General features: G+C 39.0%; 2 protein-coding genes and 1 pseudogene across 2 annotated transcripts; 2 read left to right on the top strand and 1 right to left on the bottom strand.

Moving 5' to 3' along the window:
• Positions 1 to 401: 401 nt before the first annotated feature.
• LOC141844745 (putative serine/threonine-protein kinase PBL7) lies at positions 402 to 4,837 on the bottom strand. The gene is made up of 6 exons (XM_074732739.1): positions 4,589 to 4,837; positions 4,197 to 4,492; positions 3,982 to 4,117; positions 2,561 to 2,819; positions 2,252 to 2,384; positions 402 to 817 (listed from the first exon to the last, which is right to left on the bottom strand). Exons 1-6 carry the CDS (start codon positions 4,740 to 4,742, stop codon positions 554 to 556), a joined length of 1,242 nt encoding a protein of 413 aa, XP_074588840.1. The 5' UTR covers positions 4,743 to 4,837; the 3' UTR covers positions 402 to 553.
• A 9,226-nt stretch (positions 4,838 to 14,063) lies between these two features.
• LOC141844744 (CBL-interacting serine/threonine-protein kinase 12-like) lies at positions 14,064 to 15,737 on the top strand (annotated as a pseudogene).
• Positions 15,738 to 20,906: 5,169 nt separating this feature from the next.
• LOC141845230 (peptide-N4-(N-acetyl-beta-glucosaminyl)asparagine amidase A-like) lies at positions 20,907 to 22,827 on the top strand. Its single transcript, XM_074733291.1, has one exon. It carries the CDS (start codon positions 20,907 to 20,909, stop codon positions 22,707 to 22,709), a length of 1,803 nt encoding a protein of 600 aa, XP_074589392.1. The 3' UTR covers positions 22,710 to 22,827.
• Positions 22,828 to 24,602: the final 1,775 nt, after the last annotated feature.

The raw sequence follows: 24,602 nt of genomic DNA, 5'->3' as shown, positions 1-24,602 counted from the left end.
AGGGTTTGAATTTTGACGAAACCGAACAATACCCTCCTCCGTCGTGACCAACTGTAATTTCTCGATTTACCTCCTCACATATGATCATGAAACCGATCGTGTGAAACCGCTAGGAGTGACAGATTCCATCTTTTTCATAAGAAAAAAAAACTATCTCCAACTGGGAAGAGTTCAATAATTGCCCTCGAGTTTAATTAGCTAGTCAAGGAAGATATGAGAAAGATGGTATGAGAAAGATGGTAGTGTGAATGAATTAATTAGCCTGTTCAATGAGATAAGCTCTGCCATCTTTTGACCAGCCATCAAGATGCAGAACATGAAAATCTAAGTGCCAGATTTCCATGTGAAGAAAACAATAGCGTTCTTTATTCTTATATATATATATATAAAAGTCTCAGGAATTAAGCTCCATTTCGAAGGAACATTAACGTTTAAACATTCTGCTGCAACACAAGTAGTCTCATATCTAAGAAACAAGTGAAGCCAGGCTTAACTCACATATTCTGCTACAAAATTCTGACAAATGTTTCTGAGCTAGAGCACAAACTTCATGTTAATCATACTCGGGTTTTGTTGCAGGTTTGCAAGCTTGAGATGCAGATGAACTGGAAGTCTTCTTCGAAGAAGATCGGTTCTTTACCAGAGGAGCAAGTGACTGGACGACATCGGCCATTAAAGGCCTGTAATCTGCCTCTGGTTGCACACACATTGCAGCAATGGCTGCCACCTGAACAGCATCCTTCATGGAGTACTGACCTTCCAATGCTGGATCCATTATCTCTATTACCTTCTCCCTCACGTTGAGATAAGGAAGAGCCTGTGACAACCAAAATAACAGAAAGATATATTAATCAGAGCACTATTCTGTTATGCTAGAATCAGTTGTATGAACAAAAATTCTATTAATAAATAACATCACATTCCTATTAGTTCCCAAGAAATATAAATTTTTATCAAATTTGAACCAGTAACTAATCCAAACATAGAAGCATTGAAAAAATTCATATAAGCAAAAAAAATTTAAATATCCTTGATTATGCATATAAGTGCCACTACTATAGATAAGAACCAGCTCCTAATATTGACATAATAAATAAGTGGATCAATTAAATATTTGAACTCAAAGGGGAAAAAAATCAATATTGATGGTCCAAGACCATAGATATTAATAGTTAAAACTTCAATTTACTTCTTGAATAGATAAATTGGCCGAGAAGCCCCTAGATATACTTAAGAATAAAACACTATCAAAATCCCATCTATGAATATTTTTTGTTGTTATCAGAAGAAGTAGAAGCTCATGCCTATTGGCATGTAACTAGAAGGGGAAGAAAAGTTGTATATTGATATGCATGTTCCATAAGAAAAATTAAAATTTTTAATCATTCTACTAAAAGTGAAATAATACATTATTCCATCCTATAATAACCCAGGTACGTAAAATCATCTTGTTGTGCTAGAAATGAATAGAAATAAATAAGCTTTTGCTAATGTGATAAGGATACTAATTGTTACAAATGAATAGATAAATTCCACCCACCTAAGGAAAAAATTGTTACAAATAATGAATAAGAAGCAAGATAAAATAAATCGAATCTGATACCTGATCGTTCAGTTTGATATCCATCTACTAATTCTTATTTCACTTTTGGTAATCAAAGGGCAATCTCTTACATTCAGGTACTGGAAGAAATTCTGAAAACTATAAATTCTATGGGTCAACGCTTTAGATTCCACCATCAAACCATATTTGAATTGTATTTCAAATATACCAACTGTACTTGAGCTATTAGATAATTATAGTTGATAATAATATCCATTGCTATTTCAAAACCATACATGAGAGCTCAACCTCAAACGACTCTTCTATGGCCACAAATAAATGCAAGGATTTATGCTTCCTTTTGTTTTAGGTACAAAACAAAATAAAGTTCTTTGTTTCCCGTTGTTGCTACGGGTTGAATTTGGACATCATTTTCATCTTATTCTTTTTCAGAACTGTGAGCAAGCATATTCGGTAAAGTCTCCACATGGAACCAAATCACATATACATGCAAGATTCACAGTGAAATAAAAAAATTTTGATTCACTGATCTAGACAGAAATAAGGGGATGAATATATAAAACACAAACCCTATCGGTCATATATTACTCTAACTTGATTTATTCATCAAAAATGGATATAAAAAAACAGAAAACAGATGATAAGAGTGATGATAAAGCTTTCCACATTTTAAAAAAAAGTACTTACCCAGGCTACAAGAATTCCTTCCCCTGATGGCCTATTCATGTCTACTGGGACCCTACCAGTTAGCAGTTCCAATAGAACTACCCCATAGCTGTACACATCTGATTTTGTTGTTAAATGCCCGGACAACGCATATCTGTAAGAGAAGACAGTAGCTATTCACATGAAAATAGTAACTTGTTTTATATGCAGCATTACTAAATCTACTAATTTGTTTTATGTGTTGCATCATTGAATGTATTGAACACCCTTGACATAGCGGAGTTTTTTAAATAGTTATTATGACTATGAGGAGATAAAGCTGGTTTGTACTCTGGAGCAACATATCCTTGTGTGCCAAGTATACGTGTTGAAACATGACCACCTGCTTTATCAGAACCGAACTTTGCCAAACCAAAGTCAGAAACTTTGGCATGGAAGTTGTCATCCAACAAAATGTTGCTGCTTTTAAAATCCCTATGGATGACAGGTGGACTGACATGCTCATGAAGATATTCTAGACCTTTTGCAGCATCAAGAGCTATTTGCATTCTAGTATCCCACTGCAACTTTGAAATGCCACCGCATGAACCTGGTGGTTAGAATCAGGTTGGTAAATGAAATGTGGAATTCTTATGATCATAGTCACAGAAATTGCAGTTCATGTGTAAGGAAGCACGTCTAGATAAAAGCATGCTGCATTGCAAACATATTTTAAGAAAAAAACAGTATAATACCTTTCTCAGCCATTTGGGTCAAGATCAAGTGAAAAAAGGAGCACTATAACATGATACACTAGTTCAATCGGAAATCAAAGTCAATTTCTGGAAAAACAAAATCAATGTGCTTCCATCTTTGACTTAAATATATTATGAATTTCATAGGATAAGATATGTTTTCATGTAAAGAACTGGGAATAAGTAATTGGTTTAGTATGCAAAGTGAAAAAAGAGTTTGTACCAGTTCGTAGTGGCAAAAAGCCAGCACTAACTATGATATCCCTTTTGAAACAACATAACTGTTTATGAGAGGGTAACTTTTTAAATTACTAGAATCTCAAGAACAAATATTAATAAGCATCAAATAGCAAAAAATACCAGTATAAGTCAGTTTCTAGACATGATTTGGGACCGCTTCAGAGATTAATTTTTTATTTATTCTTCTCTATTGTTTGACAACCAATTTGGTGAAAGATGCACCAACAGCTCCAGATGTTTTGCACTTCTAGCCAAAACTTTGATATGTGCACATTTAGCTGAAGCCTATGTCATGAATCAATCCCTAAAACTCAAGCTACAATAAAAAATTTATAGTTTGGAAATCAAAGTAGCAGCAGAAGTAAATTAAGCAATTGTATGATATTATGGTCAACTTCAATTTTAAAAGGACACAGATTCTTTTTAATCTTTTGCAAGCACAGAAGGCAGATTGTTTTCTACAATATTAACTAACATTTAGAATTAACATTACATATTATACAGGTAAGACTTACAAGCTAGTTATTGAGTAGGATCCCAAATTCTTTCTACAATTACTTGGTTGCTGGGATGACAAGAAAACTATATTCTGTAGACAGTAAGAGTGAGCTTTCCTTGAGGCAAATGAAAACTGTTGTGCAATACTAGAATGATTTATGACATACGTTAATCGAATTCCATATTGCTTCCCTATTCTAATAGTGGATTCCTCTAATTAATCAAAAGTGAGTTAAATCTCCCAGAAACACTTCCTGAAGTAGGGGAAACAAGTATAACCTTTTGTAGGATATAGATGTTCCTGAAGACCACCATTAGCCATAAACTCATAGACGAGAAGCCGATGCCCGCTGTCAGAGCAGTGCCCGACCAATGTCAAGAGGTGAGGAGAGTGAAGACGAGTCAGAAGCTCCACCTACATTTCAAAGCCCAACATTATTGGCAAACATTACGACAAACTGATGGGGTGATATGAACAAAAGAGAAAGAGAAACCTCCGTGTTGAACTCTTCCTCGCCTTGCTTCCCAGGCCGATCCATGAGCTTGACGGCCACTTTCCGGCCATCAGGAAGCACTCCCCTATACACAGCCCCAAAGCTCCCATGCCCGACAACATTTCCCTTCCCAAAGCCCCCAGTGGCCGAATGGAGCTGCTTGTAGCTAAACACCTGCACCCCGCTGTCAACCGCCAAAGTCGGCACATCGCCACCGCCATCCCCACTGCCGCCGTCTCTACCGCTGCCGCTCCGCAAAGGCGCCGCCTTTTCCTTCTCCTCGTTCCTCCCTTCTTCTAAGACATCAAGAAAAGCCAACAACCGAGATAATAAATCAACGCAGAAAGGGAAGAGAATGGACGAGGAAGCTAGCAGAGGCGCTCTGTGCTCACTAAGTGACTTGAGATGCTTGGAGACCTTGCTGCTGATGTAGCAATAGTAGCTGAAGGCGACGAAGAGGGAAGCCAGCGACAGCGTCGCGAGGACCACGATCACCAAAAGGGCCACACTTTCCTCCCTCTTGTATCCATCCTCCATTTCTCCCATGCTGGTGTTTGCAGCCGGAGGATCTGGAAGGCGATCGGGGAAGAACGGAACTCCAGTAGCCGAGCGAGTTGAGTGGAAAGGAAGAAGAACAGCTAGGTCTGAGAAGTGGAGCAGCGCTGCAGCAGCGTGGGGCACGGAACGCGAGGTTAGAGATGAAAACTTTGTTTTATGCATCGGAGAAATTTTCAAATACTCAAAATTTACCTCCGAGATTTTAAAATTATTAAAATCTCCATTAAAATTTAGAAAAAAAAATATTCATCATTTATAAAATAATCAGATGGGTATTTTTTTAAAAAAAAAAATTAAAACGAAAGGACACATCATTTAACGTGAATTATCAGAAATATTCTTATTTTTTTATATCTGATTCAAAAATTCTATATTTTTGAATTGCATTTAAGTTCCGAACTACATGTAAAAACTAACAGATAAATTCAACAATATATAAACATAAATTATTAGCTTATCATTGATTTTATTTTATTGAAGAATGATAATCTAATTTAACTAATATTTTAACCAGTAAAATAATAAAGAAAACTTCATGATAGATACTATATTTTAAATAAATATTATCTGATCACAATCGATCATGTAAAAGTTAGTAGGTAGTTACTACAATGTATAGCAACTAGTTGCTAACTTTTATAATAATGTTATTATCTTATTTTGATTTTGTTTATTAAAGAGTGATAATATAGTTTAAATAATATTCAACGAGCAAAACAAATAATGAGAACTTTATGACACTTATTACATTTCAAATGAACATTATCTGATAGATCGTGTAAAAGCTAGCAAATAGCTTTTACAACGTCTAGCAACTAGTTGCTAACTTTTACAATAGGAGCATTATATCATTTTGATTTTGTTTATTGGAGAATGATAACCTAGTTAAAATAACATTTCACTGAACAAAACAAACGAATGGGACTCCATGACACCTATTTAATTTCAAATGAATATTATTTGATTACGATTGACCTAGAGCTAACAGGTAATTGTTATAATATGTAGCAGATGGTTGTTAGTTTCTACAATAATATCATTATTTCATTTTTATTTTGCTTATCAGAGAGTGATAACTTAGTTAAAATAGTATTTCAATTAGCAAAATAAATGAAGGGAACTTTATAACACTTGTTACATTTCAAATGAATATTATTTGATTACGATCGTAGAAGCTAACAGGTAGTTACTACAATATGTACAAGCTGATTACTAACTTCTACAACAATATCATTATCTCATTTTGATTTTACTTATTGGAGAGTGATAACTTGTTTAAATAATATTTAAATGAGTAAAACAAATGAGGTGACTTTATGACACCCACTATATTTTAAATAAATATTATTTAATCACTATCAATTGTGTAGAAATTAGCAAGTAGTTGCTACGATACTTATTGGAGAAACAGTGTCATTATCTTATTTTGATTTTGCTTAAGTTGTATTTCAACGAGCAAAACAAATAATGAGAACTCAATGATACTTACTACATTTCAAATGAATATTATATGATTATGATTGATCGTGTAGAAATTAATAGGATTACTATAATATATAGAAGCTAACAAATAGTTGTTACAACGTATAACAATATGTGTGGTTTAACCCTTAAATATGATTCAAAACTTAAACTCGATTCAAAAATACAAATTTTTTAAAATTAGATATAAAGTAAGAGTATTTCGGATAATTCAGTTAAATGGGATGCACATTTAAAGAGGTGTCCATCTGATTATTTTATAAATGATCGACGTCCTTTTAATTTTTATTCTTAATTTTTTAAAAAAATTAAAAATATATATTTAAAAAATATTATATTTTTAATGCTCATGCTTATTCGACATTGTTGCAATAGATTAGTTTTGTTGCTTTCACTTCAATGCAATAAAAGGTGAAATTTATTACTCCAACAATTTTACACGATTAGCTTCATGATCATCTATGAAGAATTAAATTAAAAATTTATAATTAACCATTATGAGAGAGGGCATTGCTTCGATATCGTCAAAATTTGTTGCTTTCACTTTCAAAAAAAAATGATAAATCCTAGTTAGCCCTATTGATTATCTCTGGAGGTGATCGGTCTGGTCCCAGGATTTCCCATCGACCACTAGGATAAATCGGGAAGTGCACGTAGCGGCCACCCACACCCAGCATCCTTTGATTGCGTTTCCCATTTGAAGGATTACACCAATACACCGTATTATCGAATCGCAGGTCGGGTGACAATACTACGCCACCATTGCCCCGGGACCGTTGCTTTCACTTCAAACTTGAACGGATAGTGACTATCAATGTGACAAAAGTTTGGCTAAGAAATAAGAATGCTACAGTTGTTCATTTTGTTATTGATGACTAGTGACTAGTGATCCTTGTTTTGTTATTTAGGCCGCTAGCAAACAGAGCTGTTGAGGCTAACGATGCCAATCAATTCTCCTTTTGTTTTTTCAAATTTGAGAATGTTCACATTGCCTCGATTAATAATTATAAAGATAGATGATCTTTTTCTATAAAATAAATTTAAAATATAATTTATACACTGATATCTATAATACTTATCTCTAATAAAATTTAAATTTTGATATCTTATTTATTTTTATATGAGGGTGCAACTCAACCCCATAGTTTCGGAATGTAACTAAGTGGTCTTACCACTAAACCTACTGGAGATGGACTTGGCCTACAGGTCTAACAGTAGCAAGAGCACAGTGTCATTGATATTGACGATTTGGAGGTAAGGTCCATGTTAAAGGTGGTTGACTAAGTCAATATAGAATCCACATAGAATAAAGTCAAGATTTGATCCACACAAGAGCCATATAATGTGTTTCTGAACTTGATCAACATAGATATCATTAGTCTCTGACCCACTGAGTTAATTGATTGACTTCCCAACCTATCGAGTAAAGAGTTGATCTCTTGACTTCTCGACATGCTAGTAGAATTTACTTCCTGACTTTCTGGCATACAAAGGGACACGACAGTTATCAATATGAAGAGGCACGTCGATTACCACAATGTGAAGGGACACAATGGTTACAATGGAGCCTTTTAAAGGAGATGCACCCCTTTATGCTTCTCTCCATGAGGTGTGTCCCTTGGATCTCTCTCCATGTATAAGATAAAGGGAGACTCTCTCATGACGATCATATAAAGTACCATCTAATTTATAATCATTGTCTTTACTCTATTCTTTATTTTATTTTTCTATTATTTTATTTGGGGCTCCATGATGACTTAAATAGCGGAAGGACCTCACCAAGATAACTTCCAGTGAGTTTTTTAACGCATGTTATCCTTCACAGAATCGACTGCATCCAGAGGAGACCTTCCATTCGGCAAGAGCATGTTGATCCTTTACAAACCGACTTGGGTGAGGAAAGCAGATTCAATAGCAAAGTTGAAGTGGCCAAAGTCAATAGAAGAAAGTTCCGTGGGAGTTGACTCATCCCTAAACCCTAAACAATCGACATGCTTGTATCTTATGATCCACAATTGCTAGGATAGATAGCCGAGTGAGCTGAGAAATCAAATGAATATGATAAGCTAAATGAGTCGCATAAACTAGATGAACTTGGTGAGTTAAATTAGACCTACCCCCATGTCGGGTCCTAACCAGATCCAACCTGGGCTAGTAATTGGGTCAACGGACTGATTACTAGTTGATCCGGATCATCGAGTCGGTTACTCGTTGACCCAGGTCGTCGGGTCAGAACCGTAATTGGCTCGGCCCCGGTGCTACCTCGTGCTACTTGGTATGTGCGCGCAAAAGAAATGAATGGGTACAAGCCAGGGATCCCCAAAGACTGTTGATGATTATGTTTAAATGTTTTCAAAAGGAAATGATTTACATGTTTTTGATACAAATGTGATTGAATATGCATGTTTAGGAGATATTGATATGCTTCCATGTTTTTAAATGCTATGATGCTATGAAACGATGGATTTTGTGAGTAGGAAAGGAACTTACTAAGCTTTATGCTTATAGATACTTTCCTTATCTTGCAGATCCAGTTAGCAGGTACTGAGCAAATGGAAGGCAGCAGGACAGGGCAGTGATCATGTGTGTGGTGGTGACGTGATTAAGCCTTGGCCATGCAAACCATTGTCTATTTGCATGTTATGTTAAACCATGTTTTAATTATCGTGTTTAGAACCTTATGACCTGGAATTGCCAGGTCACCTAGATTAGTTGTTGCTAATTGTCATTATGTTAAATTTTACACTGCTATCATATATGAATATTTTTGATTAGTAGTGTTCCGCTGCATGTTTAATTTAGTTTAGTTTTTGTATATGATGGTAGTTGTAAGAAAGAATGAATGAATGTAAGAAACTGTAGCGTCCGTCAAGGGCCCACGTAAGGGCGGGCGTTACAGGTGAGATGTTGTAGAATTGTTCCCCATGCGTATTAAAATTGAATTAAATAAATATAAATATAGTATATATATAATTATATTAATTTTATAAACAAAAAGCATTGTAGAACAGTGGTGAGTACATGTGTTTGTGTCCCAGGATGTCATGGTTCGATCCCCAGTAGTAACATGTTAAATTATAATTTAATTAAATAATAACGGTTCGGTCAAACCCGGACCCGGCCCGTTGACCCGGTTAGCCGAGCCGAACTGGACCCGGCCCGGTAGGATACCAGTTCGGCCCGGCTAACCGGGTCAACGGGCCAGGTCCGGGTTTGACCGAACCGTTATTATTTAATTAAATTATAATTTAACATGTTACTACTGGGGATCGAACCATGACATCCTGGGACACAAACACATGTACTCACCCCTGTTCTACAATGCTTTTTGTTTATAAAATTAATATAATTATATATATACTATATTTATATTTATTTAGTTCAATTTTAATACTCATGGGGAACAATTCTACAACATCTCACCACTGTACCTAATACGATATTATATATAATATGGTTATATGTTTATTTCAAATATATTATAATACACGATTGGTGGGGATTGAACCCGAGAATTTCACAGAGAAATAGATACAGAAACTACTATACTACAACATCTTTAGTAAACTTATTCAATAAATTTATTTATATATTTATTTCAAAATTATATTTACATGTCGTTAGTGAGGATCGTACCAGAGTCTCTCACATGAGAGAAAGGAATACGCACCACTAAACTACATCGACTTTCCTTTCTTTTTTTTCAATATTTCTTTTATATACATTTTAAATTTTAATATAATAATCTCGAACCGTCGTGAACCGTCGCGAACCGTGAACCGGCGGTTCCGAACCGTGAACCGTAACCGTCTTGGGCGGTTAAGGTTAAGGGTCGACCTGCCATGAACCGTCGAACCGGCGGTTCTGAACCGTCGAACCGGCGGTTCTGAACCGTGGTCGGGTCTATTTGCTTTCACTTCAAACTTAACGGATAGTGACTATCAATGTGATAAAAGTTTGGCTAAGAAATAAGAATGCTACAATAGTTCACTTTATTATTGATGACTAGTGATCCTTGTTTTGTTATTTAGGCCGCTAGCAAACAGAGCTGTTGAGGCTAACGATGCCAATCAAGTCTCTTTTTGTTTTTTCAAATTTTAGATGTTCACATTGGCTCGATTAATAATTATAAAGATGGATGATCTGTTTCTATAAGATAAATTTAAAATATAATTTATACACTATCTTCATAATACTTATCTCTAATAAAATTTAAATTTTAATTCTCTTATTTATTATTATACGAGGGTGGAACTCAACCCCATAGCCTCGGAAAGTAACTAGTGGTCTTACCATTAAACCTATCAGAGCACAAGCTGATGGACTTGGCCTACAGGTCTAACAGTCGTAACTCGTAAGAGCATGATGTCCCTTAATATCGATGATTCGGAGGTAAGTAAGGTCTACGTGGAAGGCCCTTGACTAAGTCAATATAGAATTAACGTAGAATAAAGTCAGGATTTGATCAACATAGGAGTTATATGACATGTTTTAGAATTTGATCAACATAGATCTCATTAGTCTCCGGCCGACTGAGTTAATCCAACTGACTAAGCATAGCCAAGCCGATTGTTAGAATTTACATCATACTTTGTACTAAATAAATATGATAACTGAATGTAGAAAAAAAGATCGATTGTTACCTCTAGCCATTGATATTTGAAGAACGTCTTGAATGTCCCTGAGGCAATGGTGCAACGGTAGGACATCCGGATTGTAACTCAGGGACCCGCGGTTCGATCCCTAGCTACGGCGTATTTGTAGGAATTTTCCTCCAAATGGGGAACGCAATCAAAGGATGCTGGGCATCTGGATTGGCCGCCGTATGCGCTTCCCGATTTATCCTGGTGGTCGGTGGGAAACTTCCGTGGGACCGGGCCGACCACCCCCAGAGATGTTGGCTACTGGGATTATCATTTTTTTTTGAAGAACGTATTGAACACTAATGCTTTAGAGCTTTCTAAACACTTCAAATCTCTTCTATAAATAATATTATTATTCTTAAAAGGGTGTGTATTTAGAGAACCTAAAAGTCACAATCTATATGAGACTCAGTATCATCATTGAATTAATCCTTAAGATTGTGACAAATTATGACAATAGGATCTTACACTGGATAAAAGATATGATATGCATATTAAGATAAATATTTTGATTAATTATGCACATTTAAATTTTACAATATATGATTAATTAATTAAGATAAAAGATTATGTATAATTAAAATTTTAATAAATATGTGTTATTTAATAAGGTAAAATTTGTAACCAAAATAAAATTTTTCAATATTCTCCCACTTGGCACATATGTATCTCATCATTCACTAAATGAGTGAACAAAATATATGAATCATGGTGATAGGTCCTTTAAACGTAAGTATTATCTTTCGTGTATTACAATGTATCATACTTCTCAATCAATATATCTTAATGAATAAATATTATATTTATTCAAAGTCTAACTTTAATAATATTTCTCAAATGAATGTCTACGTAAATATGAGAAAGATATCATAATTGAGTTTTATTGATAATTAAATTGTTCTTATAACAAAATTACATAAGAGAATAAAGTCTCATCCTTTCTACACGATCGTTAAATTTCAACGATGGCATGCCTTTAGTCAAAGGATCAGTAATCATCAATTCAGTATTAATGTAAGTGAGCGCTAGAGGGGCAGTGAATAGTACTTATCACTTTTTAAAAAAAAAATTATAACTCGAATGCATAGTAGAAAATATAGTAAAACACAAGTATGGACTCATTTATTTTTACTTAGTTCACAATCACTAGCTACTATTCCAAGGCCCACAGTCTTTAACCACTTACATTGAGTAATTCACTAATAAACTCTCTCGTAAGAGAAAGAGTCTCGCCTTTACACAAGATGTAGGATCGATAATACTTTTACCATCCTAATATTTGAGTACAAAAAATGAAGTATAAAATCAAAGTTATCGACAAAGATGATTAGGATGTGTGTGCGATTGTCGGTGTAGCTTTCTGGCTTTGCAACAGCATCTCGGGAGCTTCGGTTGCGTGCAGAATAGCCACAAAGCAACCAAAATAAAATCTTTTCGATACCGACCTTTTAAAGTCCCGACTTCTCAATCTATCGTGTAGAGTTGATCTCCCGACTTTCTGACCTGGTAGTATAACGTACTTCTCGACCTTCTGGCATACGAAGAGACACAACGGTTATCAATATGAAGAGGCACGGTGATTACCATGACACAATGGTTACAATGGATAGCCCTTTAAAAGAGATGTGCCTCTTAAGTTTCTCTTCCCATGAGGTGCGTCCCTTGAATCCCTTTGTCTCCTTATATAAGATAAAAGGGACTCTCTCAGGAAGATCATCCTCATGTACAATCCCATCTAATTTATGATTATTGTCTTTACTCTATTTTTTATTTCATTTTTCTATTATTTCATATGGGGTTCCACGATGACTTAAACATCGGAAGGACCTTACCGAGGTAACTCCCAATGAGTCTTTTAACGCATGTTATCCTTTGCAGAATTGACTACATCCAAAGGAGACCCTCCACATGGCGAGAGCGTGTCTATCCTTTACAAACCAACCTAAGTGAGGAAAGCAAATTTAATAGCAGAGCTGAAGTGGCCAAAGTCAATAGAAGAAAGTTTTGTGGAAGTTAACTCATCCCTCGTATTCAGATCGGAACAATCAACATGCTTGTATCTTATGATCCACGTATCAAACTGTTAGGGTAGATAACCGAGTGATCTGAGAAAATCATATGAACATTATAAGCTAAATGAGTCGCATAAACTAGATGAACTTGGTGAGTTAAATTAGACCTGCCCCCGTGCCGGGTCCTAATCAGATCCAGCCTTGGCTAGTAACTGGGTCAACGGCCGATTACTAGTTGACCCGGATCGTCGGTTACTCATTGACTCTGATCATCGGGTCAGAATTGTAATGGGCTTAGCCCCCGTCGAGTCGGTTATGGTTTAGGAGTCGTTTAACTCTCGAACCGACGAGTTGCTATTCTTTTTTGATGACAACCTATGGCAGTCGGCGTGGCCATGGTCGGCGGCGAGTCTCCGCGACGACGGCGAACCTTCTTGACGACGGCGCGAAATAGGGAGGCGTGACGCGGGCAGCCGTGTGTCGCGCGCTCAAGCACGAGCAACGTCGATGTCGACGTCTGACTTTCGAGACGTTGACTTTGACGGAGGAGACGCAAGAGGAAGGTAAAACACGGAGCGTCAGCTACCCGCGAGCAACGACTCACGTTGGATCGAACGCGCGGCAGAACAGCACCGCGAGCACGTGGCGACATGGGTGAGGGGATCTTTCAAAATCTTAATTAAATTATCCAATTAAAACTCTTAATTTTATGGATTTTTAGATAAAAAAAAATAACCTTAACGGTTGTGACCAGAAATCTGACGGCCAAGATTCGATCTCGCACGCCGCCAACGCATCAGGCCACACGCCACGTCGGCCCGCTTCTTCGCGGTCAGCGACGCCCTCGCCTTCGCCGTCCATGTTCCACGCAACCATACCGTCGCCACGTGGGGCTCTATGCCGCCCGCCGCTTTAAGTCACGACGGGAATCACGAAGGCACATGTGTCGACCGCTCAATAGATTCTTGGTGCAAATACAGCGCACGTGACGGACGGTCCCTGTCGGCACCGGGCGCTGACATAGTGATCCACGACGCGCTGGTAAATTACATATTCACCCCTTGAAATCTATAAATAGAAGAAAGGGTATCGTGACGAGTAGTTTAGTACAGTTGATACGAGGAGCGGCGATGGTGGCGGACAAAACGAATCTTCGTCGCCCATTCGGGTAAATGCCTGCCGCTCGACGACGCCGCGACAAAAGAAGTTGCCCAAATTAGAAGTTGGATCCAGCTCTCGTTCTTCTCTGATGGCAGGCGAAAGTAGTAGCAGCAGGAGCGATGGCGGGAACAGGGGAAGTCAGCGTGGCGGCGGCGGTGGCGGCGGCGGCCGGGGGCTGCTGCTAGGGCGGTACGAGGTGGGGCGGCTGCTGGGCCACGGCACGTTCGCCAAGGTGTACCACGCGCGGCACGCGGGGACGGGGGAGAGCGTGGCCATCAAGGTGCTCGACAAGGAGAAGATCCTGCAGAGCGGACTGGTGGCGCACACCAAGCGCGAGATCGCCGCGCTCCGTCGCGTGCGCCACCCCAACATCGTGCACCTCCACGAGGTGATGGCCACCAAGTCCAAGATCTACTTCGTCATGGAGCTGGTCCGTGGAGGCGAGCTCTTCGCCCGCGTCGCCAAGGGCCGCCTCCCGGAGCCCGCCGCGCGCCGCTACTTCCAGCAGCTCGTCTCGGCCGTGGCCTTCTGCCACGCACGCGGCGTGTATCACCGCGACCTCAAGCCGGAAAATCTCCTCCTCGACGACCGCGGCGACCTTAAGGTCTCCGACTTCGGCCTGTCCGCCGTCTCCGATCAGATGCGTCAGGACGGCCTCTTCCACACCTTCTGCGGTACTCCGGCGTACGTGGCGCCGGAGGTGCTCTCCCGCAAGGGCTACGACGGCGCCAAGGCCGACATCTGGTCCTGCGGCGTCATCCTCTTCGTCCTCATGGCCGGCTACCTCCCCTTCCATGATCCTAATCTCATGCTCATGTACCGCAAGATCCAAAAGGGCGAGTTCCGCTGCCCCCGCTGGTTCTCTGCCGACCTCGTCCGCCTCATCTCCCGCCTCCTCGACACCAATCCCTCCACCCGCATCACCATCCCCGAGATCATGGACAATCGGTGGTTCAAAAAGGGCTTCCGGCAGGTCAAGTTCTACCTCGAGGACGATAAGGTCCACAACCTCGACGACGCCGCCCCAACCCAATCCCCTCCGCCGCCGCCTTCCTCCGACGACTCCGAGTCCGATTCCGACTCCAATTTCTCCCCCTCCAGTAACTGCAGCCGTCGGCATGGTCTGGGGCGGCTCCCGCGGCCCGCGAGCCTGAACGCCTTCGACATCATCTCCTTCTCGCCGGGGTTCGACATCTCTGGCCTGTTCGAGGAGCAAGGCGAGGAGGCCCGATTCGTGTCGGGCCAACCCGTCGACACAATCATATCCAAACTCGAAGAGATCGCCAAAGTAGTGAGCTTTACGGTGCGGAAGAAGGACTGCCAGGTGAGCCTGGAAGGCACCAAGGAGGGCGAGAAGGGGCCGCTCACGATCGCGGCGGAGATATTCGAGCTCACGCCGTCCCTGGTGATGGTGGAGGTGAAGAAGAAGGCCGGCGACAAGGGCGAGTACGAGGAGTTCTGCAACAGGGAGCTCAAGCCCGGCCTGAAGAATTTGGTGTACGACGAGCTGGCGACGGCGACGGCGGCGGCGGCGGCGGCGGCCAGTCTGGCGTCGGACACTCAGTAGGACACACACAACGCCACCAAAGATAAACTGTAACAAACATATTCGTACGTCTGCAACTGTATTTTTCTTCGACTCGTTGTCATCTTCCCTTTCTTATAGACCTTGATCAAGCTCAGAATTTAGTGTCCAGGACAAGAGTGTGCTACACGAGGTACGCCATCACCATCTCATCTCATCATTTGGTCGACTAAGCTCTTCAGTATCTGTAAACTGATAAGATTTGAACGAGTGCTGTGCTACTCAGGATTTTGACTGAATCACTGGTAACTGGTAAGAAATTTGGCCTCGCAAGTTGGGTTCAATCAGTGATCCTCCCAAGTGGTCCTGCTCGTCTCACCTTACTTACCTTGGACAAGCTCATGTGCAACTATTTTTGGTGGATCGTGCTACTCTACTGTAGGAGCTGTAGGAGCTAATGAATGTTGCTCCAGCCGGATTTTTCATGGTACATATCATTTCTCGATAAAAAAATAAGACGGAGTTTTTAGATAATGAAGGTTCAAATATCACCCAAGACATTTGGTGTTTGATCATTGTATAAACAAGTATCATATATTTCGTTATCAAATAAACTAACATCATGTTTGATCATTGTATAAACAAGCATCATGTTCGATCATCATATAAACAAAGATTATATACTTGGCCATCCTATAAACTAAACAAGTGCAATCATCTTCTATCCTGCAAGAGGCTGTATTCGTAAAGCAATGAATTCAAACAGCCATTTGAGTGCCTAAATCATTTTTAAGAACACATCAAAAGTGATGCAACAACAACTTGCTCAATTGTTTACCCAAATACATTGTAAATTTATCCATGATACGGTGGAGCAAATTAAGGATAAAGTCAAAGTTGGTTCATCTTTAAAATTAAAAATCTTAAAATCATTTTACCCAAAGAGAAGACTCAGAAAAATGTCTTAAAATATTTTTTAAACGAATATTTCGGAATCTCTCTAAAAAATTGAAACGGATATCTTGAAATATTTCATAAACGGACGTTAATATTTCGGAGATCAATTACTATAAAAAATATGACTCATATCCATGGGCAGAGGTACGCACACATCTATCTTAATTTTTTCAAATTATTAAACTCCTTCCTCACGTTGAACCCTAACTTGAACATCGGAGTGGTTTGCCAGAACAACGAAGGTTCAAATATTAGACAACGAAGGTTCAAATATCATCCAAGATATATTATTAATATATTTGGTGTTTGATCATTGTATAAACAAGTATCATATATTTCGTTATCAAATAAACTAACATCATGTTTGATCATTGTATAAACAAGCATCATGTTCGATCATCATATAAACAAAGATTATATACTTGACCATCTTATAAACGAAACAAGTGCAATCATCTTCTATCCTGCAAGAGAATGTATTAGTAAACAACGGCGGAGTCAGAATTGTTCATTTGCCCGATCTGATCTCTACCTCGAGTTGTTTTTCTTTCTTTTGCCATTGATTCCCTGGACTACTTTTCTTTTCCCACTTCCAATTCCCTTAACATTTATTTTCTCAGTGTGATCGATTGTGGTCGGCCTCGGGCTTTAGCCCGAACTTGGCTCCACCCTTGTTAGTAAAGCAATGAATTCAAACAAACATTTGAGTGCCTAAGTCACTTCTAAGAACCCATCAAAAGTGAGTGATACGGTGCTAAGTTGCTTATCTAAATATTTATGATTTGAATCTTAATTATGATATATTATAGAATATTTTTTTCTAGTGGAATGAAAATTTTGAACTGTGCACACATTTTTAGATTTATCCTGACTGTTGATGAGAAATTTTTATGAGATCGATCTTCATAATTAATCATATAGTAAAAATTAAATATCCAAATTATCAAAAAAAAAAAAAACTCATGCAAGAAATTCTACAATAAATACTCTTAAATCAATTCTTATGGAGGTTGATATAAAAAAAAATATATAAAAAAATATTAAATAGATATATTAAAAATCATAGAGAGCAAAATAAAATAAATTTTATAAAATTATTAATGAAAATTTAAAAAAATATAATAATTTTGTTTAAAAAAAGGTCAATTTTAGTAAAAACATGGTATCAAATTATATATATAAAATTACAATTTTACCTCGTATTTTATCTTTTAAAATAAAAATAAAATATCCTTCAACACAAACAAGAATATTATTCATCTAAAAGTAAATTTTATAAATTTACAAAATAATTTTAAGCATATATTTAAAAGCGTGAAAATTAAAAAGGCACTTTTTATTTTCATTATTATTAAAAACCATGTTATGTTGAAATAAAATATTAAAGGGTATTCCATTTTATTTTTCATTTCAAAAGCACCTTTATGTCAAATAGTATTGTTTAAATTGAGTTAATCTGCAGCAGTTTGGGTATAAATAATTTTGGATAAATTAATTTATATAACAATAACAACGTTAAAGTGCTTTTAATTAATTAAAAATAAATTTATCAAGTTAAAAAATTCTAATATAATAAATAATACTCTATATATAATAATTTTAATTTAGTTGAAATAATTTTATTCTATATAATAGCAATTTTAATTAGAATTATAATATAAATTTTAATTTTAATTTTTAATTCTTCTACCGGAAGAATTTCACGGTTTATGTTGCTCCCATTTCCCTTGTCGCTATTATGAGAATTATTTTTGTTTGTTTCTTCTAGCTATATGTTTTCGGTTAACCTATTCGGAAATATCTAAATTTATGTTTATTTTCAACTTAACTTTAGAAAAAATTATTTCTTTTGTTCTTCCTGTAAACCCTCGGTGGGAAACTGTAATCCCCATGAATTGAGTCCATGAGACTGACTGAGATTTATCATTTTTTAGTAGCTTGTCTTTTCCTTGACTTCGCTTCTAGTCCTCCTCCGTCATCGTGGCAATAGACAACGACGCGCGCGCCCCTCCCATCGCGACGGTGAATCAAGATCTCATCTTCCATCCGGATTGTCAGCTGGCTCAGGTAAAAAACAAACTCTCTTAGTCCCACATCGCTTGATCATCGTTTCCTCCATGCCAATGTAATTGCTTTCGTTGGCACCTCCATCGCCGAGCTGAGTTGCGTCAGCTTGTGACTCTAGTGGGGGCAATGAATGATTTGGATGATGTCTCCGGGTTCCAAGGCGTGGATTCTCTGTATCATCGCTGGTCTGCCCGTTCCAAGTTGATTGTGAATCAATATGATTGGGCGTAAGCTCGGTTAGTCTGGTTCATAATGTGGAGGTAGCTGACGGACGTTGGGCCACTTTAAATTTTGAAATCGGTGAATGTTTTCGTAGGTTTTTTGGACTCTGAATGCATAAGATGAGATGAATGCTCAATAGAATGAGAAAGATGAATTCAATAAAATTTTCAGATCGGTTCTATTTATACAAATCCACTTTACATGATTTCTTCTTCATATAGATAGATATAGGATCTATCAATTACTTAGAAGTACATTTTGTGCAACAACCCTTCCTATCTGATAGAAAAGGATCCCATGATCCTGAACCGATATTACTTGGGATCACAAATCCTAAGTTTGTCTATGCTCGACTCGTATGATTATAAATTTTAAAACGAAAATTAAAGTCTCTTGGATTTTTCTTATAAGCTGATTTAGAAAAATATTGATTCTTCCAATTTTAGTAGGGATCTATTTATACAAACGGAAGAAGATCTGAGTGGCTACCTTTGGGTAGGATCGATCTGGGTCGACTATCACGTTCGAACTGGAGAGTTATAACGTGACTCTTCCTTTTGTCATCAGCCGTTATATCTGGATCCAAAGATCCATTTGATCTGACACTTCACATGTCCATCACACCTCTTTGATCAACGGTTGCATCCGATCAGCAGTCCAGTCATCTCTCTTTATCCACGTGGATGCCACGTAGGCATTGTCACGTCACCCAAGTGCCACATAGGCACGACCATGTCAAATGCAAAGTGTGCCAACCCCATTACACGCATGGCGGGCTGCTCGTCCATGAGAAGAGAACATATGGGCTTTTTGTATTAATTCCATTAACACAACAATATTAATAAGGGAAGTCCATCAAAATTATCTAATGTGAGACTATTCTCCATGCACTTCCTTATATATAACATTAATTAATAATTAATGTTATTATCGATTTAAACAATTAATTTCTCATTCATCTTTAATTAGTTTTAAGCAAATTAATAGTTTAAATCCTTAAGCGAAACGTAGATTTTGATTTTGAAAATTCTTTCATTGGTTGATGACATTTTGATTTTTTTCAAAAATCCTATTGATCCGTTAAGACCCAATATAGGAGCAATTCATAAAGGATTGAAAAAGTCAGGCTTCTCCTCTAATTCGTTACAGGATCTTCTTCTAATGCTTTATCAATATCTAGGGATTTATATTTTTTTATATAATTATATATATATATATACTACCATATATATATATATAGCTCTCATATCCTGCCCGATGCCCCCGCGCGACCCCGCTGCGCGATCAGTCGATCTTTCGCCGTTCATCGCCGCCGTTCGTCGCCGTCCGATCACCTCCGGCCGCCATCCCGGGCTCGTTGGAAGTGCAACTCGATGACGCACACACCGGCATCGGATTCCGGCAGGATTGGGTCGGAATCCGGCCGGAATCCCGGCCGAAACAGAGCAGACGGTTCTGGCGGCGATTTCGTCGGAATTCGATCGGATTCCGGCCGAATCGGGACCGGACTCGGGCCACCTCCGGACCGCCGTCGAGTTGCGGTTCCAACGGGCCCGGTCCGGCGACCGGAGGTGGCCGGACGGCGGTGAACAGCGGCGGAGAAGCGGCGAAGGTCCGAGAAGAAATACTGTGCAATCGCGATAAATGGACGGCTGCGGTTCGGGCGTGGACGGCTGAGATCGGATCGCGCACGAGCGCGCACCGGGCTGTCGCGCAGGATATCAAACTCGTATATATAAGACAGGTATAAAATATTTATTTTAATTTTTTTTTTTAAAGTTTAGGCAGTAGATATACGAAGGCATAGGCTTAATTACTACCAGTCCATACTTTTGTAAGCTTCACCCAAAGACCGGTAGATAATAATATCGAATAATAGTATTTTTATTTTTATTTAATTTATTTCTTCTTCGCTACTTGTTTAAAATTAATTAAAAGTATTTTCGTTAAAAATAATAAAAATTAAAAATAATTTATTTTCGATGATTCTCTGATTCTCGTGTCAGTCTGTACAGATCGAGACGTTCAATAATTTGGTTCGCTAATCGCAACCACCAGCGAATCGGACATTCTTCCGCTTCCGATGGGCGGCGCCTCCCTCCTCCTCCTCCTCCTCCTTCTCCTCCTCCACGCCAACCTCCTAACTGCCCGTCTCCACAGAGCAAAGCTCACCCCCGCGGACGATGAGAAGCCCTCCTTAGCGGCGGCGCCGCGCGATCTGCCGCCCTTCTCCCCCACAACCTTCTTCGAGGTCACCAAGCCTGCTCCCCTCCCTCCCGCCTCCGCCCCCGCCTGCTCCGCCCTCCTCCTCCAGCACGACTTCGGCTACACCTACGGCCGGCCCCCCGTCACTGCCGTCTACCGCCCTCCCTGCGCCCGCCTACGCCGCGGCCGCGCCCCTTCCCACGCCGTCCTCCAGTGGTCCGCCTCCTCGCAGGGCCGCCAGTTCGACCGCATCTTCGGCGTCTGGCTCGGCGGCGTCGAGCTTCTCCGAAGCTGTACCGCTGAGCCCCGCCCCAACGGTATTGTCTGGACCGTCCGCAAGGACGTCACCCGATACGCCGCGCTCTTTGTGCGGCCCCGAACCCTCGCTGTCTACGTCGGCAATCTCGTCGACGACACCTACACCGGCGTCTACCACGTCAACGTCTCCCTCCATTTCTACTTCGATTCCTCGCACGGACGCCGCGGCGCTGCTGATTACCAGGCTCCCGGGTTCTCCACCCCGGCGGATCTGGTTCTCCCTCTCTCCCGGAGCCTCCCTCTGAACGATGGCTTGTGGTTCTTGATCCAGAACTCAACGGACGTCCAATCGACAAAGCTCGCCATCCCGGCGAACACCTACCGAGCAGTACTCGAGGTGTATGTGTCCTTCCACGAGGCAGATGAGTTTTGGTACACCAATCCCCCCAATGTCTACCTGTCCGAGAACAACATCACCGATCTCCCAGGAAATGGGCCATTCAGGGAAGTCATAGCCAGCCTAGATGGCGAAGTCCTCGGCGCCGTCTGGCCGTTCACTGTGATCTACACCGGTGGAGTCAACCCCCTACTCTGGAGGCCCATTTCCGGCATAGGATCGTTTGATCTCCCCTCTTATGACATCGAGATCACCCCCTTCTTGGGGAAGGTTTTGGATGGGAAGCTTCATGAATATGGCTTCAGAGTCACTGATGCTTTGAATGTGTGGTTCATCGATGCCAATTTGCATCTCTGGTTGGACGGGCAGAGCTCATATACTTCAGGAAGCTTGATAGCGTATGAATTACCAAGCTATGCACCATCACTTTATTCCCACTTTGAGGGACTTGATGGGGAGTTTAAGACGAGCGCAAGCAGGTACATTTCCTCGACCGGATGGGTGAATTCTTCTTACGGGGAAATCACCACCCATTTCTTCCAAAAACTTGAATTTGATAATTTGATGGTGTTCTCTGGGAATGGAAGCAACCAAATGATCAATCAGACTATAGATTTTGAATATGGTATTAATACCAAGCATCCATCTTCTGTCTTGTACTCTGAACATGTTCTTCAAAGCTTTCCACTGTATCTGTACACAGGGACTACTGACCAAGTGAATGATACTTTCACTGAGGTTGCAAATTTATCTTTAGGGTTTGATGAGAACAAATTCTCAGGAGAGAAATTTGGGTTTGCTTACAGCTCCTTAAAGAATTTGCAGACTGCCAGCGGTCACATGAAGGTGAAGGGGCATTTGGTGCAGAGTGGTCTGGGCAGGACTCAGCAAGTGTACACATATGAGAGCACAGATGGTTGCTACTTTAGGAACGTGAGCAGCAGTAATTACACAATTCTGTATGATAATTCAAATGATTCTTGCACGAAGAGCTTACCATTAGGCAAGCAGTTCCGCACCGGATAACATCCTGTTTCCATCTGCGAGTTTCTTGCATATGAATTGTGTATCACTGAGGATCATGATTAAAATGTTAAATCTTGTTTATTCGTTCACTACTAAATAAAAGAACTTCGAACTCTGCGCAGCCACCTCTTTGAACAATCATCTAAGTTAGAACTTACAATTAATATGGTTTTAGTATTGCATCAAAAGAATCTGCTTTAGCTTTCTAAGTTTGATATGGTTTAAATATTCCAACAACAAGACTCTGCTTTAGCTTTCTAATTTTAATATGATTCACTTAATTGTTTTCTTCAAGTAAATTTATTATCTCTATCTTAAGTTCTTTTTTCCTTCTTTGTTTACAACTTGCAAATGTAGTGTGACATAACAAAGAATTTTAGTATCTCATGCTTATGCTCAATTGTCATCTAAGTTTTCAACTCCAAAAAAAACCACAATAATAGCCTTCCAATGCATATCATTTTCCTGAAACAAGTCTGGCAATAGTTGGGAGGAAACAGAATGTAATAAAGGTCTGCTCTTCCTTCTTTCAGAAAGAAAGTAGAATCTGAATTGGCAGTAGTAAATTTGGTAAGATCTATATGATCATGGATCCTACATAAGATAAGACACACTCTGTTATTGCACTTGAATATGAGACCTTTTAGTCTACCTAGATTTTGCTTTGCAAAATCCCATATGCTGAAGCCAATTTAGTTTTTCATGCTTATCCACGGTTGCTTTAGCTTTCTAAGTTTGATATGGTTTAATATTCGAACAACAAGACTCTGCTTTAGCTTTCTAATTTTGATATGATTCACTTAATTGCTTTCTTGAAGTAAATTTATTATCTTTATCTTAAGTTCCTTTTTCCTTCATTGTTTACAGCTTGCAAATGTAGTGACATAACAAAGAATTTTAGTATCTCATGCTTATGCTCAATTGTCATCTAAGTTTTCAGCTCCAAAAAAAGCACTATAGTAGCCTTCCAATGCATATCTTTTTCCTAAAACAAGTCTGACAATAGTTGGGAGGAAACAGAATGTAATAAAGATCTGCTCTTCCTTCTTTCAGAAAGAAAGTAGAATCTGAATTGGCAGTAGTAAATTTGCTAAGATCTATATGATCATGGATCCTACATAAGATAAGACACACTAATCTGTTATTGCACTTGAATATGAGACCTTTTAGTCTACCTAGATTTTGCTTTGCAAAATCCCATATGCAGAAGCCAATTTAGTTTTTCATGCTTATCCACTGTTGCTTTAACTTTCTAAGTTTGATATGGTTTAATATTCGAACAACAAGACTTTGCTTTAGCTTTCTAATTTTAATATGATTCACTTAATTGCTTTCTTGAAGTAAATTTATTATCTTTATCTTAAGTTCTTTTTCCTTCTTTGTTTACATCTTGCAAATGTAGTGACATAACAAAGAATTTTAGTATCCCATGCTTATGCTCAATTGTCATCTAAGTTTTCAGCTCCAAAAAAAGCACAATAGTAGCCTTCCAATGCATATCTTTTTCCTAAACAAGTCGGGCAATAGTTGGGAGGAAACAGAATGTAATAAAGATCTGCTCTTCCTTCTTTCAGAAAGAAAGTAGAATCTGAACTGGCAGTAGTAAATTTACTAAGATCTCTATGATCATGGATCCTACATAAGATAAGACACACTAATCTGTTATTGCACTTGAATATGAGACCTTTTAGTCTACCTAGATTTTGCTTTGCAAAATCCCATATGCTGTTTAGTTTTTCATGCAAATCCACTGTTGCTTATGCAATATTCCATGTGATAGTATTGTATGCTAAACTACACGGACAGATAGTTTAATGACCACAAGCAGAGTATTTGAAGTACAATCAGTTTTCCCCCCTGCATTTGCCAAATGTATCTATCTATGAAATGCAA

The sequence above is a fragment of the Curcuma longa genome, chromosome 14 (genome assembly GCF_044706935.1).
Source record: "Curcuma longa cultivar G26 ecotype Majalengka, Jawa Barat chromosome 14, ITB_CL_G26_1.1, whole genome shotgun sequence".
Taxonomy (NCBI): domain Eukaryota; kingdom Viridiplantae; phylum Streptophyta; class Magnoliopsida; order Zingiberales; family Zingiberaceae; genus Curcuma; species Curcuma longa.
This window is presented reverse-complemented; position numbering and strand designations above follow the sequence as displayed.

Coding starts and splice junctions, on each gene's coding strand:
- LOC141844745 (XM_074732739.1), bottom strand. CDS start 4,742: ATGGGAGAAATGGAGGATGGATACAAGAGGGAGGAAAGTGTGGCCCTT. Junction 4,493..4,588: donor CAAGCATCTCAAGTCACTTA/GTGAGCACAGAG, acceptor TTGATGTCTTAG/AAGAAGGGAGGAACGAGGAG. Junction 2,385..2,560: donor CAAGGATATGTTGCTCCAGA/GTACAAACCAGC, acceptor CTTCTCTTACAG/ATATGCGTTGTCCGGGCATT.
- LOC141845230 (XM_074733291.1), top strand. CDS start 20,907: ATGGGCGGCGCCTCCCTCCTCCTCCTCCTCCTCCTTCTCCTCCTCCAC.